Source organism: Sorex araneus, chromosome 3, assembly GCF_027595985.1.
Source record: "Sorex araneus isolate mSorAra2 chromosome 3, mSorAra2.pri, whole genome shotgun sequence".
NCBI classification, from domain to species: Eukaryota; Metazoa; Chordata; class Mammalia; order Eulipotyphla; family Soricidae; genus Sorex; species Sorex araneus.
In genome coordinates, this window is record NC_073304.1 from 214,249,061 (window position 1) to 214,270,230 (window position 21,170).

Genomic DNA, 21,170 nt, shown 5'->3' on the forward strand with positions numbered 1-21,170 from the left:
CGGGGAGCAAAAGGGGTCTCACTCTAGACAGCTGGGTGGGGTGCACACCTCCAGAACCCGGTGCAGGGAGGGATTTGGCCGCACCCGGAGGTGCTCAGAGTATTGGGGTCACCCTGGGCCACCGTGCAGCTCTCGTGCCAGTCAGGCCTCCTGGCTCCTCTGGTGCCGTCTCTGTCTGGGCCACACCCCGCAGCGCTCAGGGCTTACTCCTGGCTCTGTGCTTCGGGATCACTCTTGGACCCATACGAGGTACCGGGGACCAGAACCGGGCCAGCTGCATGCAAGGCAAGCGCCCAGCTCGCTATGCTATTGCTCCGGCCCGGCCTGTTGAGGAGCCTTTAGGGCTTGTTGTGTCCCCAGCCACCTTCCACCCCACTCCCTCATGCTCTCCGGAGCCCCTTAGAACAGCCCCCTCTTACCAGGCAGGGGTCCCTCCCCCAGAGGGGGACCCCTGGGTTTATACCCTCCCCAGGGCAGCCAGAGCTGCCCAAGAAGCAAATGTGCCTGTGTCCCCTGTTCAAACCCGTGGGGACGCCCCAATGTTCTAAGCACGTAATCCAGACAGTGTCGTGTACCCCTTCTGAAGCTTCCCCATCCTCCCGCCGACCTCCCCCCTTCTCTGGGCCCCAGCTGAGCCGAGTCCTCTGCCAGCGCGGCTTCCCCTCACTCCGTAACTGCTTCCAGAGCCTGGCTGACAACCTTCTCACCCCACCGGGCTGCCCTGGGCCGGGGCTGGGCCGGGACACCCTTCACCCCCTTCCTCCATGATCACCCCCCACCCTCTGGGGCACCTGAGCTGCTGCGGGCAGGGTTGGGTCACCTTCCTGTCCACAGAGTTGATATCCACCCTCCCCACCCCCTCCCCCCGTGAGACGGGGGTGCTCGGAAGAAGCCGGGCCTCTCTCATCTGCTTAGCGGCGTCCTCCAGTCTGGGCTCCAGTCTCCGCTCCCCTCAGCTGGGAGGGCCCCCTGAGACCGAGACAGCCTCCTCCATCACTCCGGAGAGGGGGGACTCTGGCACCAAGAGCTCTTCTCTTGCTGCTCCTACATCCCGCCCCGCACCCTGCCTTCACGGTCCTCAGCCTCCGGGGGAGCCGGAAGGCAGCACAACCCCCTCCCACCGCCCCCAGGCCTGGCTCTTGGCTGGGGCTCTGCTGGCCCTCCCAGGGTGCTGCGCTCAGGGGGGCTTGTCTGCTGTTCTTTCCGGGAAGAGTTGGTCTGCACCGGCTTCCCCAGCAGCCACTCACTCGAGGGCCCGGCCCGGTGACCCGCGGGGGCTGAGCAGCTCTGAGCAGCTGCTGGGTGACTTCCGAGCGGGCACAGTCCTGGGGCCCAGGACCCTGCAGTGCCAGTAGCTCCTAGGCCAGAGCCGGGCAGGTGGGAGCAGGGGGCCCGCCCAGGAGAATGGAGGAGGCCCGGAGACAGATCGTGCATGTGTGCGTGTGTGCACGTGTGTGGTGTCTCCCAGTCTATGTGGGTGGCTGTGAGTTGCTGGGTGGTGACCCAGCCCTCCTAGCGAAACCCTGGCTCCCTTGTGGTCAGTTTCACTTTTGACATCTGGTCCAGTTCACAGCTGGCCGGCTTCCTGCCATGACTGTTTCCATTTTCCCTTTCCAAGAACTGGGGGCACCGCCCCCCCTTCTCCTTCCCCATCAGCTCACATACCCCCGCCGTTGCAATGCCTGCTTGTTTGCTGAGTTTCTACACAGACACCCTTGCTGCCCAGGGCGGGAACTGGGACAGGGACTCTCGGGGCTGCACCCACCGCCCCCAGCGAACCACACACCTTCTTCTTTCTTTGCTATTTAATGTTCATCACTTATGTTTTATGTGGAGGTTTCAGAAGGGCCCAGGGAAAGATTACACAGGATGCAGGGGCAGGTGATGGGGGGGGGGGTCTGACAGGGAGTGTGGGGCTCACACAGCCCCCAGCTGAGGAGACACAGCCGGGAGCAGGGGGGAAGGGTTCCATCTCAACCCAAAAAGGTGCCAGGAGGGGCCCCAGAACCAAACACATGCGAAAACGTACTTGCAAGCTCCCGGCACCCCCCCACCCCATCCCCAGCTGCCAGGGAGGGAAAGAAATCGGCCCACTCTGGGCCACCCCTCCGGCGTAAGGTTGAGTGTCCTTGTTTCCCCCCCACAGCTGAGGTCAAAGACACACGGGCTACACAAAAGGCTCCCCGTGCCTTCCATGGGGCAGGAGGGGCGGCTGCCCCGTGCACCCCCTGCCCGGGCTGAATCATGCTAAATAGAAGGGGAGCTGCTCTCATTCCAACATCGAGCAATACAGAAGGGGCCAGGGCGGGGCCTCGAAGCCGATTCCTGGCCCCAAGCTAGGGGAAAGTGAGTCCTTCACAGAGTCCTCTGAAGGTGTGAGAGGCCCTGGCCGGGCCACCGGCTGCCTCAGCTCCTTCTGGCCCCGTTCCCTCCTGCACCCCTTCTCCTCCATCGGAACCTTGGGGGCCCAGCCAAACCCAGGCTTGCAGGGAAGGGGCGGGGTGGGGGGAGCAGTCCTCCACGCGCAGGCCTCTGGCAGACAGCCCCGGCCGGCCTCCGTGGCCCTCGGCCCGCCAAACCGGGGGCGAGGAAGACATCGCGAAGCCCCTCCGATGCGCCTCTGGCAGCTGCCCCAGGCAGGATCCGGTCCAGCCTGGGGAGGAACTCGTGGAGAAAGGCAGATTCCTCATCGTGTCTGCGTGTGTTCTGTGTTCCAGGTGGGGGGTCCTTTAGCTGCAGCCTCTGTTGGTTCCCGGCCAGCACCGGGGTGACGGGCACCAACCACCAGAGATGCCGTAGGACACCCCCGCAGATCTGCCTCGGCCGGACCCAGGCCACGAGAGACCCGCGGGCCAGGTCTCAGATAAAGCCTCTCCTCTCCACCGGCTTGGACAGACCCGGGGGTGAGGGCGAGGGCGGGGGTGGGGGCCTGGCATCCCCCTCTCCTGGACCTGAAGCAAACCTGAGGTCTGTGCCCCCCGGTGCTGAGGGGGGCCAGCCCACGGCTGTGCGGCTCTGAATAGGCACTGCCCCTCTTGGGGCCTCGCTGTCCTGGTTCAAAACGAGGGCGACAGATTTCAAGGCGCCTTCCGGCTGGCAAGGAGCTGGTCCTTCCCACCTTAGGCCAGAGGAGAGCGGGGAGTGGGGTTCAGGGGGGAGACGCCCCCTGCTCCCGCAGTTCACAGTGTAGAGTCCATGTCTCTGGGGCCTCAGTGGCTCCCTCTGAGTCTCTGGGGCCTTGTCGGGGGGAGGGGTCCCCCCTAATCATCCCTGGTGTCCCCTGCCGCTGTGGGAGGGGCTGGCCCACCGAGAAGGGAGCTGGGAGCCGAAGGCCTGAGGTGGTGGGGGGCGGAGGTGGGAGGGGGTGTCAGGGGCACTTCCGGTGCTGGGGGCGGGGGTGACCACTCGGGATCGGGGACAGGGTTGTGGTCTCGGGCCGGGCCCGTGGGCGCTGGCGGGAGCCTCGGCGGCGGTGGTGGTCGTGGTCGGAACGTGGGGGCGGGGCTGGGGCCGGGGGCTCACACCGGGGACGTGGCCGTGGACTCGCTGCACAGGCTCTCCACGATGTCGGCTCTCTGCAGGCGGCGCAGGGCGGCCAGGAGGGCGTCCAGCGTGGCGCTGTCCTGGGTGGCCCAGCTGGCGAGCAGGGCACGCACGGGGCAGGCCTCTCGGGTGAAGGAGTCTATGTGCTCCGGCTGGTAGCCCAGCTCGCCCGCCAGGTGCCTCCAGGTGTCCCCGGCCGAGCCGTTGAGCAGCTTCTCCACCTCCTCCCGCTTGGCCGGGGGCAGGCTGCTGTACAGGCCGCTGTCCCCCTTGAGAGCTGCCGAGAACCCAGCGAGGGGTCAGCGGCCACCCGAGGAGGACCACCCCGGCCCCCACCGCCATGCGGAGTACGACCCCAGAGGAGCCCCGGCTTTTCTCCTCCCGAGCCCTGAGACCCCGAGGGCCCCGAGGCCGAGGGATGGCCCCGCAGAGGGCCAGGGTGGGGGATGCTGACTCACGGTGGCCCCACTCTGCCGCCCCCCCCCCATTAATCAAGGCTGAGGAGGAGCCTGGCCTCCAGACTCCCCAGCCGCCAGTGGCCTGGAGCCAGGCTGTGGGCCCTAATTAGGGGCTTCATTAACTACTTGTTTCCCCAGAAGTCGGGGCAGGAGGCTAATTGCAGCCACTTTGGGGACTAATTAGCCCCAGGGGGGGCACAATTTGCTGATGAGCCTGGACGCTCCTATTTGTCTGTGCCCACACGCAGCCTTGCTCCACCCTCCCGTCGGCCAGGCCCTCCCGGCTGTCCCCTCTGCCCCGTGCCCGGCTCACCCTGGCCCGCGGCTGTCTGCGTGTGGGGCTGCTGGTCGTGCAGGCTCTGGCTGTCCACGGAGATGCCACTGTCGCTGTGGAGCTTCTCCCCCTCGGGCGGGGGCGTCTGGTCCGCCGGCCGGCTGTTGGCCCCTTGCTTGTTCTGCTTACAGCTGTTCCACCTGGACCCAGGGGGCAGCCTGAGCTGGGGAGGGGGGCACCGGCCCTGCCCCAAAGCTCTTAGCGTTTGCGGGGGGGGGGCGGGGGGGCGCGGGGAGGGGGCCCAGGGCCCAGGGTGTGCCCAGACTTTAGCTTCTGCCACCCAAGGACAGCTGGTGGTGTCCCTACAAGCCTGCCACATGGGCCCGTGGAATGAATGGGGCACAAATAAATCTGGAACTTGCCAGAGACTTCACTTTTCCCCAGTCTGCCCTTCTAAACTACTCCCACATGTGTGCAGGGCTGCGGTGCAAGAAGGATTATTACAGGCAATGAGAAGGACCAGGAAACAGCCCAACACCCATCACTGGCAGATTAGCTAAATCAGTTATGATCTGTCTGTATTATTGAGTGAGCGGTTACAAAGGACCAGATAATCCGTACGTCCTATGGAATGTTCTCCTGAGGGAGATTCAGTGAAAGCAGGAGAGGTGTAGGAGAGGTCGCGGGAGCCCAGGGCGCGTCCAAGAATGTGTTTATGTGAAACGCCATAAAGGTTCCTGTACGTGTTTATAAAGGCCGGGGACGTGGCTGGAAAGGATCCATCCCAGATTCCAGCGAGGAGCGGGACAGGGGTTGAGAAGACATCAAAGGGGGCTGGGATGTGTCTGCATTTATTTATTTTTATTTGGGGGCCACACCCAGAGGAGAAGGGGCTCACGGGTCACTGCCAGCACTTCTCAGGGAATCACGTGGTGCCAAGGATCGGACTGGGGCCTCCCACATGCCGAGTGCTCACTCAGCCCAACGAGCTATCTCTTCAGTCCCCAGCGTTTTTTATTGTTTTTTATTTGGCTTGCTTCCTCTTTTGCTTTTAAAAATACTGGTCTTGTTTCCATTTTACCAAAGTGCTACTTTGATGATGGGTGGGTACCAGGGACCGAACCCTGATCTCCTGCACGCCAGGCACGTGCTGTGCTGCTTGAGCCCGGTCCCTGGCCCCCGTGATGCTTTGAGCCACACCCAGAGGTGCTCAGGGATTGCTCCTGGCGGGTTTGGGGGATTATACCGAGAGAACCAGTGATCGAACCTGGGTCGGCAGTGTGCAAGGCAATATCCTCAGTAATATTGCTCCAGCTCTGATTTTTTTTAAAAATAAGAATAGGCAATGAGGGGGGCTGGAGCGATAGCACAGCGGGTAGGGCATTTGCCTTGCATGCCACCGACCCGGGTTCGATTCCCAGCATCCCATATGGTCCCCTGAGCACTGCCAGGGATAATTCCTGAGTGCAGAGCCAGGACTAACCCCTGTGCAGAGCCAGGTGTGACCCAAAAAGCAAAAAAAAAAAAAAAAAAAAAAGGCAATGAGGGCTGGAAACATAGTTCAGAGGGTAGGGCATTTGCCTTGCACAGTCAACCTAGCTTTGATCCCCAGCATTGCCCATGGACCTCTGAGTCTAGCCAGGAGTGGTCCTCAAAAACCAACGACAGGGGCTGGAGTGATAGCACAGCAGGTAGGGCGTTTGCCTTGCATGCGGCCAACCCGGGTTTAATTCCCAACATCCCATATAAGTGGGAATCTGAGCCTCCCACCTACGGCGCACACCCAGCCCCTTTGGGCCCTCTCACCTCTTGAAGGCAATGTAGGCCACGAGCCCCACCACCACAGCGGCCAGGATGGAGCAATAGACCGGGATGAGGTTGTCCGCGGTGCCCCGGGGGGCCACAGGCTGAGAGCTGCCCATCACGGTGGTCACCACGTCTGCCACTGTGCTGCCGGTGAGGTCGGGGTCTGCAGGCAGCTCCGGCTCCTGAGTGCTGGGGGCCGTGCTGTCGGGGCCCTCAGCGGGCGTGGACCTTGTAATCCAGCGGCCAGGGATCTCTGGGGAAAGGGCCACAGAGGTGAGGGGGCAGCCGCCAAATACGCCCGCTCAGATGTTCTGCTCAGAGGCGAGGACTGGGATTGTGCGGGTCGATCACATTCCGATGGAGCTGAGCCAGAGCCTGGCAATCAGGGCACGGGACCCTTCCCAACTCTGCCTGGGGCTGGCTGTGTGCCCTGGCGTCAGCCCGATGGCTCCTGGCCTCCCTTCCTCGCGCCCGTCCGCACACTTGCTCTCTCAGCCGCCTTACATCTCGGGTGCGGCTGGAATCCTATTTTTGCTTCCCTGGATACCAGACGCTGGGACGGAGGTGAGTCCACAAGGGAGAGCACAGGAGCACCAGGCAGCTGGCAGCTGGCATCCCTGGGCAAATGTGGAGACCTCGCAGGGTGCCCCCCAAGGCCCCAGCCACGTGAACCGAGGAAGGCTGAGTGAGGGCACGCGGGCCTGGGCTCCGGGGTCTCTTCCCTTGGAGCCCTGCTCCTTCCCGTCTGGCTTGGGCACAGCAAGCCGGGGGTGCCCGGCTGACCTGCTCTCCTAATGAGGTCTCAGACTGTGGCTGGTTCCTGTCGGGCCCCCGGCCCCCACCCGGCACCACCCAGATCTGCCCACACTGGCGTCAGGTCGCTAGACCCCACTTGTGCAGGAGGCTGTGGTGGAGGGAAGGCCCCCACGGCAGGCACTGCCCACTGCCGCCAGGCGAGAGGCTGCCGTGCCACCCACTGAGGCTCTCTCCTGCCAGCTGGGCACTGCCAGCCTCTCCTGGCACCGGTGGGTGGGATTTTCCATTCTGCCACCCAGGTCGGGCCAGTAGCTGGGGCTGTGGGCTGGGGTGGCCTGGGGGTACCTGTCCCAGCAACGTCGCCCATTCCATCCATCCTCGCTTCCCACGCCGGGGGGCAGGCGAGGGGAGCGGACAGGACATGCCAGTGGGGTGAAGGGGAGGGTACTCGGCTCCCCAACCTTGCCCTCCCCGAAGGCCCTCCAGTCTCCCGGGCCCCCAAGGTTCAAGCCCGAGACGCTTCAAAGGTCCCCGTTTTCAGCACCTTCGGAGGGACAAGGCCCCCAGATGTGAGTCTGGAGTCCATCTGTCTGGCGGGAGGAGGGGGCTGCCATCTGCTGCCCCTCCCCCACCTCGGCTCCAGGGAGGGGTGGCAGGGCGTGACAGGAAGTGGGGGAGACACAGCCCCAGACTAGGGGTCGGACCTCTCAGGGGGGGAATGTCAGGAGGGTCTTCCTTGGCTCTGCTAGGGGACCAGGAGAGTGGGAGGGGAAGCCTGAGCCCCGAGGCTGACAGGCAGCTCAGAGGAACCAACGGGGTTCCCCTGAGGGTTTAGTGGGGACAGGGTGGAGGGCTCTAGTGCATCAGACTGGGGAGCAGTGGGCTAGAGCAGGCGGTGAGGGACAGAGGTGACTGGAGACAGGGTGCTCTCCCACCCCACCCCGGGCCACGCTGATTGGGGGGGTGAGGGATGAGATCCAGATGTGGCATGTCCACCAGCATTCCAACCACTAAGCCTCTGGTGGGTCCTGACAGCCGTTTCCGGAATGGGAGTCGGCCGACTTGGGGGTGGAAAGAGGGACCAGGTTTCCCTTCCTAAAGCCAAAGTCCCCCCAGGCCCGGGGGAGTGGAGGGGGTGGGCCGCCCGCCCCGTGTACTGGGTGAGTCACCACGTTGACACCTAAAATCTACATGCCAGGGAGCTGGAGGGAGGGGCAGCCCAGCCACCAATCAGACTCCAGTTCCAAGCCAGTCCCCAGCAGGCAGTTCACCCTTCAGAGACCCATGCAGGAAGGGGGGGGGCAGGGAAAACGGCCCCGAGGGAGTGCTCTCCCCCTTTAGGGTGGCTGGAAAGCAGGGCGGTAGCTGAGAGGAATCTCTGAGCACCCCAAAACCCAGAGCCTACCCCTCCCCCAGCCAACTTCCCTTTCTTTCTCTCTAACCACTCCCTGGACTAAGTTACCCGCCCCTCCGCCCCCCACCACACACACACACACACACACACACACACACACACACACACACACACACATCAGCTGGCCTGGACTTGCCCAGGGAGCTTCGATGCCCGCCCGCCTGATGCCAGCAGCTGAAACTCCCACCTTTCTCGGCCACCCGTGTCTGACACCACTTGCCTGTCTCCCAGCCTGGGGCAAGGGTCTCGGGAACCTCCGTGTCCTGCACTCCCCACCCCACCTGCACCAGTACCTGGCCTCAGCCCCCTTCAACAGCCCTCTCCACCCCGGCTGCCTGAACCAGAACTGCCCCAGACGGCAGGCGGAGGCCCTCCAGACTGGAGGCTCCCCACGGCGGGGGTGCCCTATCCCCCAGCCAGCTGGGCACCCTGGCCAAGGTCATGTCCTCTCCTCAGAAGTGCCGGAGTCGGGGCCAGAGTGATGGTGTTCGCCTCGTATGTGGCCGACTCGGGTTCAATCCCCAGCATCCCATATAGTCCTCTGAGCCCCTGAGCACCACCAGGAGTAACTCCTGAGTAGCAGAGCCAGAAGGAACCCCTGAGCATCGCTGGGTGTGACCCAAAATAGAAAAAAAAAAACAATAGAAGTGCCAGAGTCTCAGCATCAGAGTCTCTTCCTGCAGGAGCTGCTGTCTGGGCTGCACCGTGTGAGGGCACCTGAGGATTTTTATCCCAATGGGGAACTTTCCAGAAAGTGAAGGCACAGTTCCCCTCTCTCTGTGGCAGAGGAGCCCGCCCATCTCCCTGGAGGAGGACGCCACCCACCAGACCCCCACAGCTGCACCCTGACAGCCAGAGCTTCCTCCTCCCAGCCCGGGAGGTGCTCCGTGTCCTAGGGGTCCTGTACCCAGCTAAGGGGGGGCACGCCTGGCTCCCATCCGCCCTGGAGCCAAGCCCTCCCTGGGCACCTTCCTTGTCCTTGAGTTTGGAGCCCCAGGCCTGCTGCACCCCAAAGCCTGACCTCCTTCATGCCCATCCTACCTCCCCTCACCCTCAACGAAGCCCTACCCTGCTGACCCCGCCCTGCGGAAGTGGGCCAGCCACGTCTCAAGCCAACAAACAGTACCAGAGGGCCAGTGAGGACACTGAGGTCCAGAGGCAGGAATGCCCAGCCTCACCGCCGCTCAGACTGACTCACGGATTTGGGGCCTCCCCAGCCAAAATGGTCCAGCCCCGCATGCACGGCCCCCTAGGCCGACTGGAGTGGACACACCTGTCCCCCCCGCAGCGGACCACAGGCGGGCGTGGGAGGGGGGGCCCACGGGGCTTTGCTGCTCTGCAGCCGATGGGCTCCCTGGCAGGAAGCCATGGGTGAATGAAGCCCTGGGAAATGTGTTAGAGCGCAGGCGCAGACGCAGACGCGGGGGCGCCCAGCGGGGGGTGTGACAGGCGTGGGCTTGGTAAAGGCTCGGCCCAAAGAAGGAAACGGCGGCCTCGGTTCTGGGGCAGCAGGCCTGAGTCCCGGCCGGCGCCACCCCGCCCGCCCCGTCCCTCCCCGGCCACTCACCCTCGCACTCGGCGTCCGCCCAGCGCGTGCACTCGCGCAGCTGCCGCTCCGTGTCCTCGCACACCGTGCACGGCAGGCACGGGTCCACGTGGTTGGCCTCGTCCGAGTACGTGCCGTCGGGACACTCCTCGCACACGGTGTTCTGCTTGTCCTGGCACGAGAACACGAGGCCCGAGCCCACCTCGCACACGCGGCACGCCTCGCAGAGGCCCGTCGCCTCGTCCTGGTAGTAGCCGTAGGCGCAGCGGCACACGGCGTCGTCCGCCTCCACGCACGGCGCCAACATGCTCTGCAGCCCCACGCACTCCGTGCACGGCTTGCACCGCTCCGTGGCGCTCACCACGTCCGAGAACGTCACGCCTAAGGGGGGGAGGGGGGAGCAGGGGACGCGGGGGAGGCAGGCTCAGAACCGAGTCCCTGCTCTTCCGGACACCACACCCAGAGGCGCCCCAGCCCTTGCTGGGCACGGGTCCCCACGCCCCTCTAGCCGCAGCCCCTCATTGGCTCTCGCCCTCTCCGAACCACACCACCTCCTGTCCCGATGGAAGGTTCCCCAACTGCAACCTTCCCAGGTGGGAGGGGGCCAGGCCCCAGGCCCCAAAGGGCTGGTCCTGAGGCTTTCTGGGGTTACCCAGCTGGTGCCCGTAATTTCTTGGCAAATGATGTGAGCATTTTCCAGACCTGTCGCCTCGTTCCCAGTGTGATTAAGGAATAAAGCGTGCGGTTCCCACCCAGCCTTCCCCGCAGGCCAGATCAGGGCTGTGATCCCTGTCCAGGCACGGCCAGTCCTCAGTGGGGAGCTCCGGCACTTCTGCTGCCCTTCCAGTGCTCTCCCCACACAGGCCAGGGCTCAGGTGTGGCGCCTGGGAGTGGCTGCAGTGAGACAGCAGAAAGTCCCACCCACGGCGCTACCCCACGGCAGCTGAAGGGCTTGGTTCTCTGAGGGTGGGCTGGGGCTCCGGGCAAGAAGACTCAGCTCAGCGGGAGGAATGAAAGCTAGGAAGGCAGGGGCTGGAGCGATAGCACAGCCGGTAAGGCGTTTGCCTTGCACGCGGCCGACCCGGGTTCGATTCCCAGCATCCCATATGGTCCTCTGAGCACTGCTGGGGGTGATTCCTGAGTGCAGAGCCAGGAGTAACCCCTGTGCCTTGCCAGGTGTGACCCAAAAATCAAAAAATAGATAAATAAATAAATAAACCTTCAAAATCTAGAGCCCTAGCTGACCCGCTAGAGCTCAGGGCCTGCATACAGGAAGCCCTGGGTCCACGGCCAGCACTGTCTCCTCCCAAGCACCGTACTGGGAACAGTCCCTAAGCCCACAGCCTGCTAGGAAGGCAGAAGCCGCTTTTGCTTGGGGGATCATGCGGTGTCAAGGATCGAACCCTGGGTTTCCACATGCCAAGGATGTTCTTCAGCCTTTTTTTTTGAGCCCCCAGCCCTTTGCCCTTCCCAATGGCATAAAGGAGAGATTTCCAAGCTCAAGCTTGGCTCATGCTTGCTTTCATTGCTGGATGTGAGCTTCCGAATAAAGGGAGCAAATGAGGGGGTGCCAGGGTTCTCGCTTCCTTGAGCAGGGAGGGGGGAAGGCACAGAGCCCGATCTTCACCCCTCCCAGCCCAGGGTGGAGACATCTGTGCCGACCCGCATCCCAGAGACTCATTCCCGGGGTCTGGAGAATGCAGAGTCGGAGCCTGGAAACTGAGGGCAGTGGGCTTGCTAAGGAGACGGGAGCTAAAGTGGAGACTGGGGTGCTCCGGGAGGTAAACTGAGGCCTGCTGGGTGGGGGGGCGCTGAAGGGCACCCAGAGGTGAGGCGGAGTCTGGGGCTTTGGTTGGAGAAACAGAGTAAAACCAGGAAGAAGTCAAAGGGGCCAAAACATGGAGAAAAGAGGACAGACAGCGACAGGCTGGAGAGAGATGGGTTCTCACTCGGTTCTGACAGCAGGACCCCCGGTTCTCTTGCTGGCCTCAAACCTGTGTCCAGGACCGCAAGCTGTGTGCCTTGGGTATCACCTCTCTGAGCTCTCTCCGCCCCTGTAAACCAGGGACTAAGCTCTCCGTGCACAAGCCCAGGCTGAGGAATCCAGGGCATCCCACCAAAGTGCATCCCCATGCAAAAGTCTGTAAAGGCCGGGCCTCCAGGGTGGGCCAAAATAACTGACCGTGGGGAGCACTGTAAACCTCAAGAGCCAGAAGGACACCTGACTCGTACAGAGAGGAAGGGTCTATCTAGCTGGCATGTGGCAGGGAGGGGCTTCATCACAGCAGATGGGAACGAGAAGCAGCAGAAAGCTAGCAGGAAACTCCCGGAGTGGGTTTTCAGGGCCGGGGGAACTGTGGTCTCTTTTTGGCAGAGAATGAAGGCAGGAGCTTAATGGGTTTCCTTGTGGAAACGTTTTGAGGAAAGCGAGAAACTCCGCTGGGGTCTCCATCCCATAAAGTGGACTTGTAAAGGTGGCCTGTTAACGGCTGGGCCGGGGAAGGGGGGGGGTGTTCCTGCCCAGTGCTAACTCCACGCCCTCCTATTTCCCTCCCCTTTCCCCAGGGATGCCAGCGCAGTCGGCCTCCAGGCCCCACTACCCCACACCCCTGCAGATGGCAGGGGGGCCTGGCACTCCCTCCACACTCGCCCCCAGCCCGATAGCCAGGTCAGGCTCCCCCACCCCAGGGAAAGCTGCTTCCTAGGACAGAGCAGAATAGCTGGCCTGGGGGAGGGGGAGCCAGACCCTCCGGGCTCCCCCAAGGTCAGTGTCCAGGCGGCTGGATAGATTCCTCCTCCCCGCCGGAACGGACAGAGGGTAAGTGCCACCATTGATTTTGCAGCGCAGATATTTTTAGCTGGTCTTTACATCAGCAGCTCCTCCCTACCTGGCCACACGCTTCCCCCAGGCCTCTCTGCTTGGGGGGGGCTGTAAAGGGGCACCCCCTGGGGATCCCCCACCAGGGCCCCTCCTCTTTCAGCTTGTCCCCTTTGGGACCTCTTCTGGGGAATGGACAGCAGAGACCTGGCCAGGAGGCGGGGGGCAGGGGGGAGGCTCAGCAGGCTTCTAGGGGGGCATATCCCTCCCCCTCTGCACAGCACCCCCTGCCCCCCCTCACCACTCCCCTGCACCCTCCACTCACTGTCCAGGCAGGGCTCACACACGGTCTGGTTGGCGCCACACGGTTGGGCCACGCCCTCGCCCAGGTTGCAGGCTCTGCAGCACTCGCCGCTGTGGGTGTAGAGGCCCGTGGAACACGCCTCATCGTCAGCCCCTCCGAGGGCCACCTGCTGGGGGGAGATCAGCCGGTCAGACTGGCAAGAGAAGCAGGGGTGGCTTCCAGGACTCGGCCCCCCTCCCCTGCGCCCCAGACTTCTATCCGAAGAAGCATCTGGGGCCAGATGAGCTCAGCGGGAGGCGTTCTAGGCTTCTGGGCTTCAAAGGGAGCAGGAGAAGGGCCGGGGCCTGGGCCCAGCAGGCTGCAGGGGAATGAGGGCAGAGTCCCAGGCTGACCTTCTGGAAGGTTCATCCTGGGGTTACAGCCACTCCTGGTGTCCTGAGGGCATGCCACCTGGGGAAGGTGTCTGGAAAGGACGGGTCACAGCTCGACCAGGGCGCCCTGCCAAGGGGGGCCGGCCGATGGGGAGATGGAATCGGGCCCCAAGTTCCGTGCACACCTGCGAGAGTCCAGGCCCCACAGGGCCAGCAGAGCCCTCAGCCAGGTGCACGCGTCATACCAGGCAGGGGTGCTGTGCCCCAGATCACAAGGCAGAGGGGCGCGGCTCTTGGTTTGGGTCCTACCTTGACACGGGAAGTTCTTTTGCTTTTCGGGCCACACCCGGCGATGCTCAGGGATTACTCCTGGCTCTGCACTCAGAGATTACTTCTGGCGGTGCTTGGGGGACCATATGGGATGCTGGGGATCGAACCCGGGTTGGCCGCGTGCAAGGCAAACGCCCTACCTGCTGTGCTATCGCTCCAGCCCCGACATGGGAAGTTCTGACCTACTCCTCCTAGCCTTCCTCTCTCTGCCAGGCTGGAGGCCGCCCAGCTGAGGCCCGAGCATACTGGTGGCACTGGGCTGGGGAAAGAGGGTGGGTACCTGTGATCAGGGATGAGGGAGAGTCGCTGCTTTCGCCAGCCTGCAGCCCTGCCCCACCCGGGGTTGATTTCCAACCCCCCTCCCTGTGCAGCCAGTGGGAACGGGGCTGGGACAGGCCTGAGACTCAGACTCCTGCCGCCAAGGCATCTTTGCTCGTGGATGGAACGATTTAGCACCAGATTCCCTGAGGGAGGGGCTGCCGGCAGCTTGCTTTATATTTCTGTTCTTTAAAAAACAATCTTAATGTCCAATAAAACTCCAAAGCCTGTTTGCCTGGCCTCTGCCCAGGCGGCTTGCATTGGAGGCCAAGAGGAAGTATGGCTGGGGGGTGGAGGGGAGGGGGGAGGGGTGTACCAAGGTCAGTCTGGCCCAATCCCCCCAGCGTGTGGTGGAGGCTGCGGGTGGAGAGGCAGAGCCTTGTGGGTGGCAGCCTGAGATGATGGGGAACCCAGGGAGAGGCCAGTGGGCCTGTTAGGGTTCCCCCCCTCCCTTAGGGCTCTGCTTCAAAGGCACTCTCCCAACAAGGTGGTCCTGCAGCCCCGAGCCCTCCCAGATGAAACTGCCATTCCAGCCCCCTGGGGTCCCTCTTCTTGCCTGACCTGACACTTGACAGAGCCCTCACCGGGCTGTCAACGTCCCAAGGGCAGGCCTCCAGCACATCACAGGACCCGGCACAGACTAGGGGGTACAGATTCATAGAGTCTGCAGTGTGGAGGTGGGACTCGAACCCAGAGTCGCACACAGGCAAGGCGAGGCTCTACCACCAAGCCCCAGACTTGGCCCCCTCTTTGTGGAGTATAAGGACATGTGGGGGCCAGGGGGTAGCTCCATGTGCTGAGCACGTGTTTTGCATGGGGAACACCCAGGTTCCAGCACCACAGAGGTCCCCAAACACTACCAGGAACGATCCCCACTGACCAGCCCCCGGCCCCCGCCCCCAGCAGGAGTAGCCCCCTTTGGGCGGCTACAAAAACCACTAATAAAGGGCTAAGTGATGGGGCCAGAGAAACAGTACAGCGAGTAAGGCGCCTGTCTCACCTGTGGCTGAGCCAGGTTCAATCCCTTCCCTGGCACCACAACTGGTTCTCCTGAGCACCACTAGGCATGATCCCTGAGCACAGAGCCAGGAGTAAGCCCTGAGCACTACTGGGTATGTCCAAATAAAAGAAAACACAAAGTTTTTTAAAGGCTACATGATGGCTAGCAACCAAACGCAGGGTGGCTGTCCAGGCAGTTGAGTCAAAGATTGGCAGTTCTCAATTGCCAAGTATTTTCACTAGAACCACGGTGGCTGCCCCCTCCCTGTCTCCAGCATGGACCCACAGAGCCTCCTGCGACCTGGGGACGCGATGTTTGCACTGTGATTATTATGGGCCACGATGCAGTAAAGCTCTGCCTGTCCTCCTGATCCCAACTGACCACCACTGTGTATCCCTGAGTTCATCTGTCAGCTTTTCATATATATATGACAGAACAGCGGGTAGGGCGTTTGCATGCAGCCGACCCGGGTTCTATTCCTCCATCCCTCTCAGAGAGCCCAGCAAGCTACCGAGAGTATCCCGCCCTCACGGCAGAGCCTGGCAGGCTACCCGTGGCATACTCGATATGCCAAAGACAGTAACAACAAGTCTCACAATGGAGACGTTACTGGTGCCCGCTCAGGCAAATCAATGAACAGTGGGACGACAGTGCTACAGTGCTCTATGTGGAGGTGTGTGTATCCATTTTTGTGCCTTCTCCATTTCTGTCAAGATCATCAGCTGTCAGTTCCTGCTGCTGCCAGAGTGTGAGCTGACCCCTTCTGCCCTTCCATCCAAACGTGTTAGTTCTAACTGGGTCTCTAGAAACAATTTCAACCAGCCTTGTCAAACAGGTGTCTGTGACCGGAAATGGGATGTGAGTAGCCAGCAGGTAATTCTGAGTCCCAGGCATGAGCGTAACCATCTCCCCACTCAGTTGCTTCCATAGCTGTGAATCCCAGATCAGCACTTATCTGGCTGTGCCTCAGTTTCCCCTCCACTAGGCAATCATGACTACCTGCCTCTAGGGTGTGGTAAGTATTAAATCAAAGAGTAAGGCGTGCCTACACCCGGGGATGCTCTTTCTCATCTCTGAGTTCTTTCTGGCCCTTAACTTCTGTGTCCCAGATAGTTGAGGTATACTGCCGCCAGGGCTCCGGAGAGGGAGAGGAGTGGGAGAGGAAAGCCTTCTCCCCACGCCTGCTCTCCCTGCCGCCCTCCAGGACCCCTCTTGCTCCCTTCCTCAGCCTTGCTTTCGAAGGCTTGAAGTCTTGGAGTCATTATTAGTAACCATGTGTTTCCTGTGCTTGTTTCATGTTTCCTATTTCCAAACACCCCAGATCTGCTACTTAAGAGTATTAGTTACTTGGGATCAAGTCTGTCCCTGAAATCTGGGCTGGAAAGAGGCTCAGAGTAGCTGTGACAACTGAATGCAATAAGGATGTAATTCTGCTGGGGTTATAGGAGTTCAGTGACCTTAGTGGCCAAAGATGTATCCTGGACAGGAGGGTGAGGAAGGCGAGCCCTGAGTCAGCCCCAAAGAGAAACAGCCCCTGAAGAGCGGGAGGCAGGGTAGACGTGAAATAAAACTTCTTCGAATCTGAAGAGCGTCATAGGAACGAAGGAGGATGGGGACTTGCTCTCCTCTGAGACCTCCTTAGGGCCTTCATTATTTCCTGAGGGGGAGGAAATGTCACTCCCAGGTACTGCTCCAGAGACCAAGATATTGAGGGGATGCCTTCACACTCTGCCAGATGGGGAAACCGAGGCCCGCCAAAGTCACTCAGCCTGACGATAGCCTCTTTGAGCCCCTCCTGGTCCAAGGCAAGGCCATCTGGGGAAACAGAATGGATGGGGATGCAGGCAAAATACTCCAACATTACCAATTCGCCAAAATGATAGATGCGTTTATCTGAAATTTACATTGATTACACTTACTCATTTCCACTTTGATAGATGAATTTATCCCCTTTTGGAGAATGTTTTCAATCTTTTAATTGTTGCTACTTTGAAACTTCAAAGAAACTAAAGATTAATAGTCTTTTTTGGGGGGTTGTTTTGTTTGCTTTAGAGCCACACCCAGCAGTTCTCAGGAATCACCCTTGGAGGTGGTCGGGGGACCATATGGAGATCACACTGAGATCAGTGGCGTGGAAGATAATCTCCTTAACCGCTGTACTATTGCTCCAGCCCCGAGATGAATTGACTTTTATGATGTTTTTGTGAATTTTGTTTTTATTTGGGGAGTCACACCCAGCAGTGCTCAGGAGCAACTTCCCACATGTTATGTTGCAGGGGATCAAACCTGGACCTCCTGCATGCGAGGTAGATGCTCTACCCATTGAGCCATCTCTCTGGCCCAGCCTCTAAAGAATCTTCAAACCAATTTAAAAATGGGCCAGAGAGGACCCGTGAGATGAAAGGATGGAGCGTGAAAGCCCATGAATGGTCCGATGACAAACCGTTCAGGAGAGTTTCCGCAGCAAAGGGCCTGGCGAGTGGAAGGACCTGTCAGCCACCGCCTGAGCAGAAGCGTTTCCAGTGAGTCTCTCCAGGCTGATGCAAACTCAAGGAGGCCCTGACCCTCCACTCTCAGCTCTTTAGACAGAGGCTGAGTTCAGGGAGACAAGAGCTAATTACTGAAGCTGCTGCTGTATGGGGGAGGGGGGAGCAGAGGGCAGAGGGTCCTCGAAGTGGGGGAGCCGCTCAGTTCTCAGCTCCAAATTTGAGAAACCGGAGCTGAAGTGATAGCACAGCGGGTAGGGCGTTTGCCTTGCACGAGGCTAACCTGGGTTCGATTCCCAGCATCCCATATGGTCCCCTGAGCACCTCCAGGATTAATTCCTGAGTGCAGAGCCAGGAGGAACCCCTGAGCATTGCCGGGTGTGACCCAAAAAGAAAAAAAAAGAAAGAAAAGAGAAAAGAATATAGAAAAACAAATTTGAGAAGGCAAGGACACAGGGCAGAGACCTAAGGTCCAGGAGGGTGGGGGGATGCAGGTCCCCACCCCTCTGTGGGAACTGAGGTAGGAAGAGAGCTGGGGATAGGGAGGAAGCGCCTCCAAGCCACGCATTCTAGGAGCAGGGGTGAGCCGCCACCTACTAACCGGGAAACCCTGTTTCTTGCCTGAAAGTCGGGCGGGTTGGGCCGCCTCGGCTGTACTGTACGTGGGAAGCTTCCTAGATTCCCAGAGCTGCGACCTCATCGCGGGGTCACAGTTACCCAAGGCGGCGCAGGGCACTAGGAAGAGCCCCCTGCACTTGATCCTCGCCACCTCCCCACGCTCGCATCCCCGCGCCCGCTGAGACCTGGGGTGCGGGCGCGGGCCGGGCCGGGAGCCCCCCGGAGCGGCGCCCCCGCTGCCCCCCGCCGCCCGGGCCGCGCGCGTCCTCGCAGTTGCTGTGCTCGCTGCATCCCTATTAGGCGCATTAGCCAGCCGGCGGCTCCGGTTACAGACGTCTGAATGACAAAGTGCCTCCATTACCGGCGCGGCCGCCGGCCCCGCCGCCTCCGCGCGCTCCGGTTTCAGCTCTCGCGCCGCGGCCCCGGGAGATACGCGCGCCCGCGGGGCGCACCGCCGACCCCCGGGCGGCCGCCCCTGCACCGGGTCCGCCGTCCGAACCCTCGGGCTCTCCGCGCCCACCTTCCCCACCTCCCCTTCCCCTCCTCTCTCCTCTCTCCAACCCCTCCGGAGTCCGCGCCGTCGGGCCGCTCCAATCGCACCCCGCCCCCCAACGCACACCCTGCCCACTCCCGGGACCAGAAGCATCTCTAAGCCGCGGCGTTAGTCAGCAAACGTGCCCGCGGTCCCTCCCAATTCCCCGGAAGAAGCCACAGGTACTGACAGCTCCCCGGATTTGAGCTTGGGGCGGCAGGGGTTGGGGGGTGGGGTGGGGGGGAAGAGGTGGCCGGCGGCCAGAGAAAGTCTCTGCCCATCCCCGCCCTCGACAAGAAACGCAGCTCTGCGACGCCGGGCTGCCCCCTTAAAAGGAATGAAGCGTCCTGAGCTGGGGAGCAAGTGAGGGGCAGTCTGCCTGGGACTGACTCAACGGGCTGGAAATCCGGCCAAGCCGTCCGCGTCCAGGGCCCTCGTCTCTATTTATAAGGCGGGGACTTAGGGGGGCGCAGCACTTAGCTAAGAGACGGAGAGGGCAGGGCGGGGAGGGGGTGAGGGACTTGAGGGTTAACCCTTCCAGGACACTCTGATCCCTAGCCCCACATCAGGCCACGTCTGACTATCTGGTCCCCACGGCCCAGATGCTTGCAAGGGAGTGGCCCCTTGCGGGGACAGGTCCGACGGCGCTCGGCGGCGTGCGCTAAAAGCTGGACCGCGCGCGCGCGCGCGCGCGCACAGTCCCATCTCCCCCAACGCGGCGCGCTAGGGAAGCCCGGGCGGGGCGCTCGGGGCGCTAAACTTCCTAGGGGGTGGGTGAGGAGAGGGGCTGGACCGTCCGTCGCTCCGCAGCGACCCCTGCGGGACGCCGCGGCTCGCGCGTCCTGGGGCTGCGCGCGGCCGGGACCGTCCCCGAGACCCAGCTGCGGCGCGACCGCGTCGGACGCCGCCGGCTCCAGTCCTTCCCTTCAGCGGCTCGGCTTCAACCCGCGGGGAAAAGTGCGTCGGAGGACGCCCGGGGGCGCGGGGGCACCGGAGAGGGGGTTTGCCGCAGTGAAGCGGTCGCCCCCCGCCCAGCCGCGGGTCCCTGGACCGCAGTGCTCCTCTAGGGCGAGACCGTGAGCGACAGGCGCGGGAAACGCTCCTGCCTGTCCCTCGGCTAGCAGGCGAGGTCCGACCACTTTAGGGTCCGCTCGCTGTCCTCCGTCCTCTCTCACTTGCGTCCATCTCGCTACCTCCCTGGCCGTCGTCCCTTTCCTGCCCTGCCTAACCCACTTCTCTCTTCAACCGCCGCCCCCAACCTCTCCCTCCGACGCCCCTCCCCCACCATTGTCTGGCCGGTCCCCATTGTCCGATGCCGGGTCCCCTCTGCCTTTCGTCCCTCCAACCTTCTGCCCCATTGTTCCATCCCTTCTTCTAGGGCTCCCCGCCCCAGTTGCGCTCAAATCCCCGCGCCACCCTCTCGCCTCTGGTCCCCGTCCCAATTCCTCTTTCCCTGGTCCGAGTCCCATCCCACGGCGCACCAAGAGATTGGGAATGCTCGGGCGGAATAAAAAAAATCTCCTGGAGAGCCCGGCATTCAAGCGCCCTCTTCCGAAGGACCCAGGCACCCGGGAGCCCAGCGGCCGGCTCCTGCCGGCACCCTCTCGGCTCGGCCACACACACACCCCTCGCGGCATCCCCGGGACCGGCATCCGCGCGCCCCCCTGGTCCGCTTGGACCTTCGGGTCTCCTCTGCGCTCCGAGAGCCCCAGATGCTCTGCGGCGGACCCTGTCAGCGGAGCTGCTTCCCTCCCACCAGCCATTGCCCCCCGCAGCTGGGACTCCAGCGCTCGGTCCCGGTTTCCCTCGGGGCCACCTGAATGCATCGGGGCTCCGACCCCGGGAAGGGGAGCAGGCTCCCCGCGGCTGAGCACTCACCCCCAGGAGCAGCAGGAGCAGCAGGCGCGGCCCGTCCATGGCGCAGCCGGCGGCACCTGCCCCCATCGCCCGCCTCCCGCGGCCGCGCTCGCCTGGCAGCTCGGTCCGCTCGGCGGACAGATCGGGCTGAGCCGCGCTCGGGCGCCCGCCCCTCGGAGCTGGCCGCGGCTCCGCTCGCTCTGGCCGCGGGCGGGCGGGGCCGCGAGAAGCCTGTGCGGTGGCCCCGCCTCCTCCCCGCCCAGCCCGCCCACCCCCGGAACCGCGCCCGCCTCGGGGAAGGGAGGGCGTGCGGGGAGTCGCCCGCGCGCCGGGCTGCCGCGTCCCCGCGCCTCGGAACCGCGGCACACTCTCCCCGGGGACTCCCACCCCGGCACCCAGTGGCCAGCTCCAGCTCTTGCGCGTCGGTCCCGGATGCTGGGCGCTCAGAACCCCGAGCATCCCCACTTGGGCGCTCTCGCTTTACTTGGGGTGCGGCCGGACTCCCCGGCAGGATTCTCCCTCTTATCCATCTTCTTGGTTTCAGCTTCTTGCCGGTGCCCTGCCCCCGACGCAGTCGTGATCGGCAAGAAGGTCCCCTGTCCGCCCCGCCCTCCATCTCCCGATCTGCATCCGTTCTGCATCTCTACCCGGGACTGGGGCTTCTCTCAGCGCTCGCCTAGAGGGACAGGAGGGAAGGAGAGTGGGAGCAGGTGGCTTGACCCTGACGGAGTGCTGGGAC

The 21,170-nt window shown here is 62.6% G+C and overlaps 1 protein-coding gene across 2 annotated transcripts; it reads right to left on the reverse strand.

The window, feature by feature from the left end:
• Positions 1-1,837: 1,837 nt before the first annotated feature.
• Positions 1,838-20,610, reverse strand: NGFR (nerve growth factor receptor). 2 transcript variants are annotated; one of them, XM_055131919.1, is made up of 6 exons: positions 20,453-20,610; positions 12,941-13,085; positions 9,819-10,178; positions 6,082-6,334; positions 4,315-4,475; positions 1,838-3,820 (listed from the first exon to the last, which is right to left on the reverse strand). In XM_055131919.1, the coding sequence occupies exons 1-6, from the start codon at positions 20,516-20,518 to the stop codon at positions 3,519-3,521; spliced, it is 1,287 nt and encodes a 428-aa protein (XP_054987894.1). In that variant the 5' UTR covers positions 20,519-20,610; the 3' UTR covers positions 1,838-3,518. The 2 variants fall into 2 exon arrangements, with proteins under 2 accessions (XP_054987894.1, XP_054987893.1); XM_055131918.1 differs by having other exon boundaries at positions 12,941-13,088.
• Positions 20,611-21,170: the final 560 nt, after the last annotated feature.

Coding starts and splice junctions, on each gene's coding strand:
- NGFR (XM_055131918.1), bottom strand. CDS start 20,518: ATGGGGGCAGGTGCCGCCGGCTGCGCCATGGACGGGCCGCGCCTGCTG. Junction 13,089..20,452: donor TGCTCCTGCTGCTCCTGGGG/GTGAGTGCTCAG, acceptor ATCTCCCCCCAG/CAGGTGGCCCTCGGAGGGGC. Junction 4,476..6,081: donor GCCTACATTGCCTTCAAGAG/GTGAGAGGGCCC, acceptor CCCTGGGTCCAG/GTGGAACAGCTGTAAGCAGA.